We start from the raw sequence: 16463 nt of genomic DNA, 5'->3' as shown, positions 1-16463 counted from the left end.
ACATTTTCTGCCCTAGACATGGAATCATTTTTTCAAATAGTCCTGGTCCATTTTAGAGAAAAACAGTATTTAGAGATCACAATCTAGGGGCTAGGGGTACTCATTCCTAGGGACATGGCTGTTCTTGTTTTTAGGATACAGAGCTAGAAAATTTTTGTTTGTTTTTTTAAAGAAAATTCATCTTAAGTTCGTGTCAATTTCCAAGTTCAAATTTAGGGCAACAAGGTTTCACAAAATTTTGATTCTATGTTTGTATCTCTGAAAAGAGATACAGGAGAAATTCTGTTCTGAGAATCTTGGTTCCTAATGTTATCAACACAAGTACTCATTTTCTTTGTCCTATAATACCTATAATAATTTCTGATTGAGCTGTGTCCATAATGTACTGATTGTTAAATATCTTGAATATCACCCTTACCCTATGACCTTCAAATTCTGCGAGTTAATTATTCTTTCCCTGAATTTCCTCATTTGGGGGGAACTGCTATTTTCCTACCCATGATTCAGTAAACCTGTCAGCCAAGGAACTTGGCCTCCCCTTCTATAGGAGTGGAAAAGAATCCCAGGTCATGAGGGAGTTAACACCACATGTGTGAACTTTGGCCAGTGTAAGATAAGAGACAGGAGAGAACCAGGAAATAATCTTTCTTTTTCACCCCTCAGTGGAACATTCCAAGACATGGCGGGTTTGCATAACTTTTAAAGAAGACTCCTGTGTAACTAAGCAACCAGGTATGTTTTCTTGAAGCATTGGTGAGCCCAGCAATAGACCACCTTGCATTTGCTTTCTTTCCTTCCCCTATTTCTGTCTTTTGTTGCTCTGGGATTGTACCTCCCATTAAGGCCCCACTATGAAACCTTTGCCGCCTGCTCTGTTCCTTAGGGAATCCAGGCAAAGACAATTTCCCAGGATCTTTTCCTTTAGAACAGTGAAGAGCAGTGCTGGGAATTTAGGTTTTTAATAAGCACCAATTGAGTCTTAATAAGCACCAGTTGAGTCTTATGATCAGGCAAGTATGGCTGACAATACCTTAAATCATCCTAAGGCCTCAGATCTCACATCAACAGGAAATGACCTGCTAAAGCTGTACAGAATTCAGAAGGGGATCCATTCCAGAAACCTTTTAGATATGGCCATGGAGGACAGCACAGAGAGTAGCCAGGAGGCAGTGAGATGGACTGACCAAGGAACATTGTCAGCTGTCAAAGCAAAGAACATTTGTATCAATTGTAAATAGTTGTTTATTTGGGAGGTAAAGGAGAATACTGGTAGAAGTGTAAGGAAGTGACACAGGAAAAGTAAGAGAACAAATATAGGGTGTATTATAATGCCAGTTACCATTGTGTACAATTATATCTTAATGCCACGGTAAACTCTGGGAGCCACTGTAGGACATGCACCACAGTGTTTTTCCACTACAAAGAGTAAGGGAGCTGAAGTGTTTGTACATCAACTCCTGTCATTCATTGGTTGAGAGCAGCTCCCAGGAAGGGAAAAACATTAATTCCTCTGTACTTCTGGCCTGCTGTTTAGGTGACAAAATAGGGAACAATCAGAGAAAGCCCTTATTCAGAGAAGCACACATACTGGCAGCTGGAAGTCAGGCCAGTATGCACTAAAGTGGTAAGGACAAGGGACTTTGGGAAAGGCAATGACAGCATCTGCTGCAAGAAGTGAAAGAGTTTCTCTTCAATTGTGAGCTAACTGCATTATCTTAGATGGGGGCATTTAAAAAGTTGTAGGCATGTGAGGGTGAGTTCTGAAGGGAACAGCAGACAACATCTGATTCTGCTTTTCAGAATCGCCCTTCTCCCATTGCATATGATTCTGGTGGGGCTGTCACTCAAAAGGCTTATCTCCTTTGTCACAAGGCATACAAATGACCCAAGTAGGCCAATCATGCTAAATCATTGTAGTAGACACTGTTGGCACCCCAGTTGGATTCCCTTTACTGGTCAGGGCACCCATCCTTCAGTTCAGGTGAGTGTTGCTGACAGCTGCACTTTTCTTCAGAGAATTGCCTGCAGCAGGAGAGGGCCGATTTGCCCACCACAGCCCCACCCCCACCCCATCCCCATTCCACATCTAAAGATAAGGAGACCCAAGGGAAGAGAGGAGAGACAATTCTGCACAACGATTTATGCTTCAGCGCTCCCCAAGAGGTCAGGTTAGACTGCAGCTGGACCCTCACCTTTGCCTAGTCTCTTCCCTGGCCCTATTCTGTTTCCCTCACTCCCTTATAAGATTTTCCTGAGAGCACTCTTCAATCAATCAGGTGCAGCTGAATCCCTGGCTCAGGCTCTGCTCCTAGAATACCCAACCAAAAACCCATTCAGTGAGATACCATGATGGATTGGTCCAGGGGAAGACACAGGCCCTGGCATTGCTAGAGTCTTTGGGCACGTCTTTGGGCACATTGATATGGACTCTGGGAAATCTGTCTGTCCTTAAAGTTATGAGCTACATTTAAGAACATTGTGGTAGATATATGTTTACTCCCTAATGTATATTTCACTCTTCCTCATCAAGGATGAGGGAAACCTAGGGCTGCTGGAGGCCATAATGAGGAACCTGAGTATAAAGCCAGCACAGCAGAAGGCAGGATACTGTGGAGGGAGTGAAATGAGTCCTAGTTGATGTTGTTGGAGCTCTTAGTTCAAGCTCCACTCAGAGAGTCTTACTTTAGATTTACACCTCTTTGATTACACAGGCTAATGAGTTCCCTTCTTTGTTTAAACCAGTTTGGGCTGGATTTTATAACACTTACAATCAAAACAGTTATGACAAATACAATGAGGGCAGCCCTCAACAGCAGGAAAATATACTGCTGCCATGTAAAGAGACCCTTGGTGACAACGAAACCTACTCATAAGAAAAGAATTCAAACTAAGAGATGGAGAGAAGGAGAGCAAGCAATTGCTATGGGCAATATCTAAGCACCAGAATGCTGCCATTACTGAAATATGTTGCTCCTTTGGGTTCTCAATTATTTGAACACAAAAATTCCCCACTCTTTTCCTTAAAGGAGTACAAGTTAAGCTTTATTACTTTCAAAGGAAAGAGTTCTAACACAATACCCTTTTCTCATTTTTCCTTTGAGCCATTTTATTTTTTCCTTACTGATTTGAAGGCTTTCTGTATATATTCTGGACTTGATCTTTTCTCCATTGTTTGCTGTAAATAATTTATTTTACCACTTATCTTTTACTTTGTTTATGCTATTTCTCATTATTGAGAAGGTTGTGGTTTTATGGAGTTTAAATCAACAAGCTTTACCTTTATCATCTTTGGATTATTGGACATGGTTCTTTGGTCGAAAGTGATGCAAGCCCAACTCAATCTAGCTCTGATAAAAAGACAATTTATTGGCTAACAAAATTGGGAATTCTAGAGGTATTTAGTCCTAAGCCACAACTAGAATCATAACTCCAACCATGTCATTAGGACCATTTCTCTCTCGGTCTATCAGTTCCCTGGGCTTCTTTCCCACTGAAGCTTCCTTTATCTTTTTGGAAACATGGCCCATATTATTACACTTCCTGGTTCCAAAGGAAGGGAGAAGGACTCTCCTGGTGGATTGGGCATAGGAATTCCAGGAGAACCTGCTTGCTATTATGGGCACCCTGACCAGTATGTATTATATATCTATTCCTGTGTCTGATGGCTGGTTCAGTCATTTCAGACTACTCAGAATGTGCTCCACATGGACTGAAAGTTTGGTTATGGAAGAATTGGAGGAGGGAAAACCTGGTAAGCGTATGATAGCTACCGTACTCACCTCCATCTTTTGTGTCTTGTTTATGAAAACCTTCCTTTTCCCAAATTATATTTGTATATATTTTATATATATGTGTGTTTATATATTTTTTAATCTGCTCATTTTTTTTACTTTTAAAAAATTGTTTTTTATTTCAGGTCTGTATTCCATCCGAATGTATTTTTATTTATGGCATAAGGTAGATATCTAACTTAATTTTTTTCCCATATGTAAAACCTATTGTCCTAAAACCATATGTTGAATAGTCTATCTTTTCCCCACCAATTGTAAATGTCACATTCATTACAAACTAGATTCTACATTTATATAGTTCTGTTACTTGACTATGTATTGCTCCATTGACCTGGTTTTCTATCCCTGTAATAATTCCATGTTGTTTAAATGAGTTAACTTCATTGAGAAGCCCTGCTTTTCACCTGCCCCTAAACTTCTGGCAGGCATATTTTGGTCTCTGGTTCTCTTTGATCCTATCTCCATTAATCTGATTCTTTCAATTTTTCTTTATTCAATAATTTAAAATTTCATTTAGGGAATTCCCTGGCAGTCCAGTGGTTAAGACTCTGCGTGCTTTCACTGTACAGGGCATGGGTTCAATCCCTGGAAGGGGAACTAAAAACAAAACAAAAAAAGACAAGAAAAGAGAAAGAGAGAAGGAAAGAACAGACAAACAACAGGCCCACTGACTTATTTTGTCTGTTTTGTCAGTTCCTGAGAGTTCCTGAGAGAAGTATGTTAAAATGGCTCACCATGATTGTGCACATATCTATTTCGCTTTCAAGTCCTATCAATCTAGCTTTTAACATTGAGGACCATGTTATTAGGTGCCCACAAATTTATGATTATTATATCTTCCTGGAAAATTGCACATTTTGCCATTATGAAAAAATCTCTATTTCTAGATATTCTGTTTGCCTTAAAGTTTATTTTGTCTGATATGAATATAACTACAGTAGCTTTCCTTTGGTTAACATTTGCAATGGTATGTATTTCCCATCCTTTTTTATTCAAATTTTCTCAGCCTTTCCTTGTTTTCTTGACCTTTCTCTGTGAAGAGTACTGACTAAATATTTTGTAGAATATTTTGTCCCTTAATTTGGGCTTGTCTGATGTTTTCCTCATGACTTGACTGTGGTTATAGGATTTGGGGATAAAAAACACAGCAGTAAAGTAACCTTCTTATCACATCATATCAGAGACACATATCAATGCAACTTATTACTGATGATATTAACCTTGATCACTTGATCAAGGTGGTGTTCTCCATTGTAAAGTTACTATTTTTCCCCCTTCCATGTTCTATCATTTGGAAGTAAGTCACCAAGTCCAGCCCACACTCAAAGGGGACAGTGAAAGGAATTAAACTCTACCTTCTGCAAAGGGGGAAGCATTTCTATGTGTATTATTTGAAATTATTCCTTAAAGGAGATTTGTCCCATCTCCCCCATTTGTTTATGTATTCAATCACTTTATTGATTTGAGGATCAATAAATATATATATCAAGTATATTTATTTTATACTCTGTGTTATAATTCAATATTACATTATTTATTTTGTTTCCCAATTTGTTTCAGCTTTGGCCATTAGGAACTCCTCCAAGTTGGCTCTGGTATCCCTTTGACTTGCCCCATCTTTTGTTGTTGTTGTTGTTGTAGTTTCTGAGCAATTTCTTTATTTCTGGTTCTATAAAATTCTCTAGGATCATTTTGTATTTTCTTGACCCCAGACCTAAATTCAGTCCATTTCTCCAAGGAATTCTGGTTCCTTTGATTGGAGAATGGTATTAGAAACCAAGATCTCAGCACTGGGTGTACTTGTTTCTATTGTAGTGTCAGTGCTCCCAGGATTTCTCAGTAGAAAGGGGAAATATACATACATATACTAACCCATGTAGACATACATTTATTTCTAAAGTTATTTCTGTATCTATTCATCTGTATATGTGTTAAGCTAAACATGAGTTCATATTGATTGCCTGGGTTTATATTTTTAAATTCATTCATTATGCTGGAATCCTGATGAGACCTTTCCAACCAGAAGCTTCAATTTTGAGATTTGGATTATCTTCTTGAAAGTTTCCTCCCACAATTTTCTTATTTCTCTCTCTGTCTCTCGTCTTTCTCTCTCTCTCTCTCTTTCTGTTCTATCTCACTATCTTTGTCTCTGTCTCCCTCCATCTGAATTTAGCTGGTATTTCAAGGATGTGCTGGCCAGGTGCCTATTTGCTTATATATCCACTCCCTGCCTGCCCATCTTGTGCTTTCAGGGGACTGACCCTCATAGCTTCTCAAGCTCCCTTGGCCTGTGGGAGGCACTGGCAGGAGACTGGAAGGTGGGAAGAATTTCCTCAAGTTCCTTTTTTCAGTTTGTTTAGGTCTCTGATTTCCATGTTAGCAGGTGTTAGGTGACCTATGGCCATCTGTTCATATACACATGAACTAGAGTTTTAGGTTTGTGGATGGAGTTTATTGATTGTGGCCTCATAGTAACAGATGAGCAGGGCCCTGGAAATCTCCTAAGGGGACTCCCCCAAAGGTCATTTTCTGTAGGTATTTTTCTCTGGGCTGGCCAGTTTCTCTAGAGAAGGCTCCTCCTATGATCTGCCTGGTAGGGGGCAGTGTATGTGTGAGTAGAAGGGAGACAGTGGATAGTGGTAGAATCCGCATGGCTCAGAGCAGGGGATGACTTCACTCAATTCCCCCATATCCACTCCAGCAGCATCACCTTCAACTGTGTCTGATCTCCCTAAGCTAAGAGCTTTGGGATCCAACCTTTCCAGATGGCAAATTCTAGTTTTCTGTTCTGATAGATGAGGACCAAGATTTTCAGCTATGTCCCCCATTCCCACCATGAGATGTGGTATTTCCAATCTCTGAGCCTTTCTGGAGTACTAAAGCACAAATTGTTGGCTCACCCCCATTTACTTTGCAGAACTGAGAAAACTGAAAGCAATGTTAAAGCAAAATTCTAAAACGAAGAGATTGTGAGCATTTATCAGAATTAGATTTAATTCCTTAGGGAAAAAAACAGCAGGTAGAAAAAAAAAAAAAGGCTGGTTTTCCAGTGCTTGAAAAACAGAAGTGTGTATGTGTATAAACAGACACTGAGTTAGAGTTAATGAAAGGAATTCCAAAGACAGTTTGCTAGGTAAGATTCGAGACCGGTTAACTTTCTACATGGCATTAAAATCCTTGTGTTTAACTATACAACCAGGCTGTAAAATCATAGAATCTGTTGGTTTCTAAAGTTAAACTATAACTATAGTAGACCATAAAACTGTCTGTTCCTTCAATAGCTGTGAATCAATTAGACATCTTGTGGCAATGGATTACATTCCTCAGGGCTCTAGTTTCAGCTTTCATTCAAACTGGGCATTTAAGGTGTTTCCTCGAGGTATCAGGAATTGATCAATCATAATTTTGCCTTTTTTTCTGAGCGTGGAATCATTTTCTCTTTCTCTCCTATGCCAGGTAAAAAACATCTAAAATACTATGGGCATCACTAACTCAGTCTTGCCTCAGTGCCTGTTCTTTTTTCCTTGTGGGTTTTGTGTTTCTTTTTGTTGTTTTTTCTAATTTACTGTTATTTTAGTGAGGTTAGGAGAGGAAGCAGGCATTAACACATGAGCTCAATTCCTCCTTTTTTTAACCACACATTGCTTTCTGCTCTCTATCTTCCAGGAGTTTCTTAGACTGTCTGGCCTATTGGTTTTTCAGTTTCCTGATGCTTCTATAAAACTATTAGTTTCCCTTTTTCATGTTTTTTCTGGATTTCATTGGGATACCAGCAGGGATGACACTGTATACTCATGCATTTTATATGCCATCCTGATCTAGGCTTTTTCTTAATTATATCAATGTTTGGTTCCAGATATCATCCCCACCTTTGGGGATAGAAGCAAATGGTTCCCATTATTCAAAAAAACATTGCCGTAAAGGAAATAGTAGCATCTCGCCTTCCAGCCTCTCCACTTCTTACTCAGCCCTCTCTACCCATGGAAGACAGACTTGCCTTTGCTGGTATTCTGGTCTTCCTTGCCTCAAAGGAGCAGCCTTTTCACATTTTAGGATTATTGCCTTGGCGGGGGGGCAGGGGGGGAATCACTGTTAACATAAACCCCTCAGATGGTCCTTTGGAAGGGTTTCTCTTCAGCCTTTAAAACTTTAATGGACATAAGTAGCACTAGGGGGAGCCAGTTATAAAGGCAGAACCCCAGACTCTACTCCCAGACAATGGAGAAGGTGCCTTGGAATCTACATTTTAAAGAGAGCCCCATGTCAAATCTGAGGTCATGAGAGCTGCAAATGAATAGTGCAGAATGGGTTATAATATATTGAGTAAAAAGGAATCCATCCATCTATATTGATATGAACTCAACACATTTTAAGGGAGATAAAAAGGAAAGTTCTTCATAGAAGATTATCAACTAGTCAATGTGGAAGGAATGATAGAAATGGAAAAATCATTTTATAAGAATTCTAGTAATAATTGATTCAGACAAGAATCATCAATGAAAGATAAAACCATTGCAATGAAAGAGTTTGGGGAAAAGATATTGAAAAGGTCTGAAAGTGTCACCCTAAGGATATTTACTAATTGCAAAGAGGAAAAAGTACCATTACCGTAGAGAGATCTGGTAGTCACCATCTTGATCAAGGGATTACACTTAGCATCACCACTAATGTGACAAGCTGACTGATGTGATGCACTGAGATGGATACAGTATCACTTAATATTTCTATCAAAAATCTGAATCCAGTTTTATTTTTAATAAAATCAGATGAAATCAAGGCCCTGTGTATCATGATGTCATAGTGCTTTTAAACACAATGTCTTATTTAATGGATATGATCAATACTTTGAAATTTTCAGTTCCCTTCTACCATAGCCTCCCTTATTTTCTGGAAAAGACCAGGGAAGACTCTTGTGTAATCCTCTCAGAATCTTTCATTCTTCCTCTGGAAGTGTTACCCGCCAGGCCTCTGTCGTATGAAAAGAATGAGCATGGTCTCTGTCCCATTTCTTATATCGTTGTGAAATGTGTCCAATGACAAGATCACTCTGTGTTGAAACTGCTGAAATATACCTTGAGGCCACTTTCTTACATCATGGTCCTAAAAGGACTACTTTAGACTTGCAGCATCTCACCAAGATTTTATGTGACAACCACTCAGTTTTTGTTCTCTCTCCTGTGTCCCTAGGACTGAGGAATGGGTCCATGGGCACTTGCCAGAGGAAAGTGGCTTAGTCAGCACTGTCTTTTAGACTTACCTTCTGAGGCACAGGCTTCTCCTTCCATCTACCCCTCCCCAGTCATCCAGCTCACTCTGGAACTCTCTCACCAGCCCACTTGACACCTTAGAGTATCATAACACAAGGAATTGTTCCACAAGAAGACACAGAGGCCTGTGGATGGAAAGGTTGCCAAAGCAGAAGAGTGGAACGTGAGAGATTCAGTGGGCAGAAGCCTCCTTTACCCTCATTTCTCTCTGTTCCTCCCACAGGATGTTTCTGTGTTCCCCTGGGACCTCAAGAAACAGGCTTTCCTGCAAATTCCCTGTTTCCCTCGGTTGTCAAAACTACATCCCTCCCCTTTTTGTTTATATTAATGATAGGACAATAGGCACATGGTTCTACATCTTGATTTTTTTCTTTTAATGATGTATTTTGAAGATCATTGCTTATCAATACCTGTGGGTGTTCCTCATTCATCTTTCTTGCTACAGAGTATTTTATTGCATGTGTGTACCATCACTTATTTACCCTGTCTTCTGTTGATGGACATTTAGATTGTTTTCAATTTTATTGGTATTACAAACAATGCAGCAATTGATATTACCATGAAAGTCTTTTGATTCAGTGAGGATTGCTTTTGGCTCAAGGTAAAAGAAAACTCAACTTTAAGAAACTTAAATAGAGTGTATTTTTCTCTTACAGAAAGGAGTCCAGAGGAAGGAATTCCAGAACAGAGACAGTTGCTCAATGCCATCTTCATGAAGCCAGGCTCCTCCTCCCCTCTCTGCCTTCCTTGGTGTATGACTTTCATCTTCATACTTACAGAATGGCTGCTGCTCCTCCAGGCATTGCTTCTGCATTCCAGACCAGAAAAAAGAGGGCAAAGAGCCAAAAGACAGGTCCATGAGTTCTGTCCTTCTCAAAGAACTTTCCTTGAATTCCAACCAATGTCTTTTGCTTATTGACCATAACTGAGTCATGTGGCTACCCAGGCTGCAAGGTGATATGTTTTTATTGGGTTTATTGTCACCTTGAACAAAATCAAGTTTCTTTTATAAGAAAGAAAAGGAAAATGGATATTGGTAGATAGCAGTATCTGCCACATACTTAAACAGATAAAATTTCACACATATATGAAACAAATCTATAGCATAGATTCCCAGAAGTGGAAATTTCTAGGTCAAAAGACATGTCCTGTGTGTATATTTGTGATTTTTTAGATGTCAAATTGCCCTCCATAGACCAATAGTACCAGTTTCCACATTACCAGCAAATATGAGTGCCCATTGTCTTAACTTTGCTAATCTTAGCAAAAATTAAATTTTAATTTGTATTTCTATTATAAAAGATGTTGAATATATTTTCTGTGTACAGTTTGTTTATACCCTTTATCTTTGTTTTTTATACCTATCTTTTCTTTTCCAATTTTATACTTTAGATTTTTTAAAATTTAAGTTATTAGCTAGTTGTCAAGAACAATATTAAATAATGGTGGTGATAATGGGTGTTTGTAATTTTAATAAGAATGCTTCTAGTGTTACACTGCTGGTTTTTGTTTTTAGATATAAATTATTAGTCATTTGGGAATTCCCTGGTGGTCCAGTGGTTAGGACTCGGTGCTTTCACTGCCTGGGGCCCGGGTTCAGTCCCTGGTCAGGGACTGCAAGCCGTACGGCACAGCCAGAAAAAAAAAAAAATTATTTGTCATGTTAAGATGAATCAATTAATATCTGCTTAATTAAGAATTATGTTAGGAACTGATGTTATATTTTTTTTCAAATGCCTTTTCAACATCTATGGACATGATTAGATATTTTTTCTTCTTTGTGTTATTAGCACAGTGAATTATATTAATAAATTTTCTAATATTTAACCATCCTTACATTTCATAAACTTGCCTGTAGTGTGTAATTCTTTGATTTGTGGCTGACTTTTATAACCAATATTTTTTATTGTGATAAAATACACATAACATAAAATTTACCAATTTTAAGTGTGCAGCTCAGTGGCATTAAGTACATGCATATTGTTGTACAACCACCACTGTCATCCATCTCCAGAACACTTTCACTTCCCCAGTTGAAATTCTGTACTCATAAAATAATAAGTTCCCATTTCCTCCTCCCCAACTCCTGGCAACCACCATTCTACTTTCTGTCTATAAATTTGACCACTCAAGGTACCTCATATAAGTAGATAAACAGTATTTCTGACAGGCTTATTTCACTTAGCATAATGTTCTCAAGATTCATCCATATTGTAGCATGTGCCAGAATTTCCTTCCTCTTTAAGGCTGAATAATATTCCATTGTGTGTATAAGGACCTTTACATGCAGCCCAAAGTATCCACGTCATAGGTTGGGTTCTCTGGAATCGGATACTGAGATGGAGTTTGGGGTGCAAGACATTTATTATGGAAAAGAAAGGGATAGAAGCCAGACTGGGCAGAGAAGGAAATCAAACTATGATGCAGGCCCAGTGGAGCCTCAGCCAACCTGGCAGGGAATTTTTGAGTGAGTACTGCCCATGAAAGTGTCCCACATTAGACCAGAATAGCCAGGCCTTTACACCTCCACCTGACCCAGTCATTGCACATAGGCTGACTTGGGAAGGGCATGACCATGGAAGGGGTGGTTTTTTCAGCTAAGGCAGACCCTGAGGGAGCTGACAGTTGGAGGCTGGCTGCTGACATGCTCTCTGAAGCTGGGCAGCCAGTCCTTCTGGAAGGGGGATCTGAGCAACACATCTCCATGTCCACCACAATTCATCCCTCCTGGTGGGGTGCTGGTGAAGATTTGATTTTTTCCAGGGCATAAACAAAGAGGATCTTTTTTTCAACTTTGGACATTCACAACAGTTTTGCTGCATATCAATAGGCTCCAAAGCAAGGCATTGTCGAGAGGGAAATAATTTTCTAAATTCCATTAGCTCCATTTGACATAACAATAGCTATCTGATTGAAGCATTTCCTCCATAGTGTGCTTTCAAAACCTAGGCCTTTGCCTGACAGTATCATGGAGAAGAAAAGGAGGGAGAGGCTGCAGAGAGAGGATATGGAATTCACAGGCTCTAGTCTCTCTGTTCCAGACTTCAGCCTGGAGAAAGAGTTCAAGAATTCAGCTATGATTCAAGGGCAGGAGAAATCACTCTATTCCCTGTTTGGGGTTCTGGGAGGAGGCCACCATGTAGAGGAGCAATGCTTTAACCTGCTAGAACCTGCTAAAGAGCAATGTACAGAGTGGCCAAAAAGGGATGCAGCTTTTCTTGGGCTCCTGTCATGACTCCCATGATCCTTGGGTGGAGCAAATGCTAGATGAGAGCCAGTGGGTCTGTCATGGGGCAGCAGGGGCTGATAGGTGGACTGACCACCACGGACAGGGACAGAGAAGACAGGACAATGACTCAGAGTTGTCCAAAGAGCAAGTAAAACCCAGTGGGAGGCTAAAGACACCAGACCCAGCTCAAACTGAGAAAGAGAGTTGATCTCATCAGCTATAGATGTCAGCAGGTAGGAGATGGACACGTAAGTCCACCTCCCCATGGTCGTCCACATGTCCTCTTTGAAAGTGAGATGGGTGCAAAAAGCTAAAATTCTGACCATTTCTTCTTAAAAAGACACTTTTAGTTATACTCCTGCTGCACAACAATCCTAAATCACGGTGATTTTTAACAACAAGCTTTGATTCCTTACTCATAGGTTTGAGGTTCAGTTGAGCTCTTTTGGCTTCAACTCGGATCATCTGAACTTGGCTCCAGGCCATGAGTAGGATTCAAGTCTGTTCCACAAGTCTCCTCATTTTGGGGCCAGCGGCTACTGTAACATGCTCTTTTCATGACAGAAGACAGGGTTGCAAAAGGCCAAGCCGAACCACACTCACATTTAAAGCCTCTGCTCATACCACATCCACCAATATTCCACTAGCCAGTGTAAATCTTATAGCCAAGTCCAAAGTCAATGGGTCAGGAAGCATAATGTATACTAGGGAGGGAGTGAAGAATTGGGAACAATAATCCAATCTACTGCAGGGACTAAGTATTACCTAAAAAGACCATCTAAATTATTACATTAGACTAAGATTTCTGAACGGGACAGAAATGTAATTTTTTCCCACTACCCAGTAGATAGGGACTTGTCTTGGGTCAAGGAGAGCCTGAGATGGGGATTCTTGAGCACATAATGAAAGATATATATCAGGGAAGCAGTGAAGAATATGGTCTCAGCTGGAGTCTAGTCTCAGCCTGATCCCACAGGGGAGTTCTGGAGTGAGAATTGTACCACTGAATTATCCGCCATGAGGCAACAGTTGGGCTTTTTTACCCCATGTCAGTAAACCATTGGCTGTCTCTCTCTCCCCTGGAGTGGGTATAACCTCCCAGGCACTTTGTGATGTAGCAGCTGTAGGCCAAAGACAATTCCCTGAAGAAGGTAGCAGCTGTAATCTGAGATCAACCAAAACTCACAACAGCTAGGGATTGTATGTACTACCTAGGTTAACGGAATCTAGTAAGGGCACCTACAACATCTAACATATCATTCATGAAAGACCATATCAAAATAAAATTACAGGGGCTTCCCTGGTGGCGCAGTGGTTGAGGGTCCGCCTGCCGATGCAGGGGACACGGGTTTGTGCCCCAGTCCAGGAGGATCCCACATGCCACGGAGCAGCTGGGCCCGTGAGCCATGGCCACTGAGCCTGCGTATCTGGAGCCTGTGCTCCACAACGGGAGAGGCCACAACAGTGAGAAGCCCGTGTACCGCAAAAATAATAATAATAATAAAATAAAATAAAATTACATTTTCTCTACACACCCGTAACAAATACTGCTATTTCTTTCCTAATATTCATTCTTCCCTATTTCCTTTACCAAAAAGAAAAACAAACAAGATAACTTAGCTGAACCAGAATAAAAATTACATTTCTCAGACTCCCTTCTAACTAGGCATGTCCACATACCTAGGTTCAGGACACCAGATGAAGGCAGAACGTCATATGGAAGCTTCCAGGAAGCCTCCTTGAGAGACAGCTATTGCCATCCTTTGCTCTTTCTTCTTTGTCCTTTCCTCTACTCTGCTGTGTGATGGCTGGAGCATGAACAGACATTTAGGGAATGAAAGCCAGCAGATGCACCATTAGAAGGGACCTTAGTTTCTGACATCATTGTGCCACAGCCACCACACCTTCAACATAGAAAGACTCTTCCACCCAGGCTAAACTACTGTTAATTAACTTTTACGGGGTAAAATTCATTCACAGATTAGTGTAATCCTAATCAGTCCAATATTCAAGCCAGATTGAAAAAGAATTTGAGAACCTGCTACATATATTTTGCCAGAGAGCCCTCCGGCAAGATTGTACCCATTTTTACTCCATTTAGCAGATATCAGAGTGTTTATTTCTCCACACTGCTTGTTATTATTTTAGGATGGATTTATTTAAGAAGCAAGAAGCCATCTTACTGTTGTTTCAATTTTCCTTTCCCAGATTTCTGGTCAAGTTGAACATATTTTCATCTTTTTTATTTTGACCGTTTGTATTTCTGAAACAGGAGGGAAGCAGGCAGGGCACAACCTTTAAAAGAATACCACAGCCTAAAGACATGTCATAAACTGATTAGAGCCAAATAGGTCCAAGATGGCAAACAAGTTGACTTCCACTAGACCTTAAGCCTCAGGATACACTCACTGTAAATACATCAGCAAGCTAAATGACACACCCACCGGTGCCATGACAGTTCCAAGGCTGACCGTAAAGGTCAAAAAGTAGGCGATGGCCTAATTTCTGGAAATCCCTACCCCTTCCCAAAAATAGCTGGAATATTCCTCCCACTCATTAGCCTATGAAATTACCCACCTCTATAAAAACTGATAACCCCATACCCTGGGGTTGCTCTTGCTTTCTGAGATGGCCTATACTCTGTCTGTGGAGTTTGTTTGTTTCTCTCTAAATAAATCTACTTCTTAACTATCACTTTGTCTCTCACTGAATTCTTTCTGTGAAGCTCAGAACCTGAGTTTCATTAAGTCCTGAGACCAGGTGTGTGATCTCAGTTAAAAGACTGTGGGTTTGGGGGCTTCCCTGGTGGCGCAGTGGTTGAGAGTCCTCCTGCAGATGCAGGGGACACGGGTTCATGCCCTGGTCTGGGAGGATCCCATATGCCGCAGAGCGGCTGGGCCCCTGAACCATGGCCGCTGGGCCTCCGCGTCCGGAGCCTGTGCTCCGCAACAGGAGAGGCCACATCAGTGAGAGGCCCGCGTACCGAAAAAAAAAAAAAGACTGTGGGTTTGAGTCCCAGTCTGGGATTTGGCTGGATTCAAGTCCCAGTCTGAGATGCAGTTTCATTTCTTACTTTGTAAATTGCCTGTTCATATCATTTGTCCATTTTCTATGGGGGAGGGGGGTTATATTTTCATAGTGATTTAGAGGTTCTTGTTTATTTGAAAAAATATAAATATGTTGATAAGAATAAGGAAGGTTGATATAAAGAATTACCTGGGTACCAATCACCCAAATGAACAAATGTTGATATTCTGTCATATTTGATTCAAATCTTCTTTTAAAGAAATAAAACATTGTAGATGAAGATATATTCACCAAGTTTACTTTCCCCAGTCTCAGAAACAACTGTCATATTTTTATACTTTTGCTGCAATATACATGATATCATTTCAGATATGTTTATTTTAATTTACATTAATTGTGTTGTGGTGGTTAACTTTATGTGTCAATTTAACTGGGTCACAGGGTGCCCAGGTATTTGATTAAATAATCCTTCTCTGTTTATCTGCGAGGATGTTTTGGGATGAAATTAGCATCTGAATCAGTAGACTGAGTAAAGCAAATTTCCCTCTGCAAGGTGGGTGTGAATCATCCAATTAGTTGAGGGCCTGAGTAGAAAAAAAGGTGGAGAAAGGAAGAATTCACTCTCTCTGCCTGACCACTTGAGTTAAGACATCAGTCATCTGCTCTCAGACCGGAATTTTTATACCATTAGCACTCCTGGCCCTCAGGCCATCGGAACCAGACTGAAACTATACTACGGGCTTTCCTGAGTCTTCAGTTTGCAGACAGCAAATTGTGGGACTTCCTGGCCTCTGTAATTGCATGAGCCAATTCCTTATAATAATATGTATATAAAACTGGTTTGGTTTCTCTGGAAAACCAAGACTATTATAAGTGTCATATAGAAAATATTCTTTTGTAGATTACTGAACTCTGTGTTTTTGAGATTTATCCATATTCATTTAATTGTTGTATAACATTGAATGAATATTCCACATTTGATTCATATTTCACACCTGATCCCCTACTGATGGATATTAAATCCCCCCTCCCAAATTTTACTATTACAATGTGGCATAAACATCTATGGACTTACTTCATATATTCCCATATGAAAAAAAAATTTTGAAGTGGAATTGCTGGGTTATAGGGACATGTAAGCATCTTTAC

General features: G+C 40.1%; 1 protein-coding gene across 1 annotated transcript in view; it reads left to right on the top strand.

Moving 5' to 3' along the window:
- Window positions 1-1016: 1016 nt before the first annotated feature.
- Window positions 1017-16463, top strand: part of DNAAF9 (dynein axonemal assembly factor 9) — a 189723-nt gene continuing 174276 nt past the window's right edge. The window contains exon 1 of the mRNA XM_007465433.1: window positions 1017-1169. Coding sequence (XP_007465495.1) covers window positions 1017-1169 — 153 coding nt within the window. The remainder of the gene's footprint in view (window positions 1170-16463) is intronic.

This window comes from Lipotes vexillifer, unplaced genomic scaffold (assembly GCF_000442215.2).
Source record: "Lipotes vexillifer unplaced genomic scaffold, Lipotes_vexillifer_v1.1 scaffold875, whole genome shotgun sequence".
Taxonomy (NCBI): Eukaryota; Metazoa; Chordata; class Mammalia; order Artiodactyla; family Lipotidae; genus Lipotes; species Lipotes vexillifer.
Note: the sequence above shows the minus strand (reverse complement) of the source record. Positions and strands in the feature narration are given on the sequence as shown.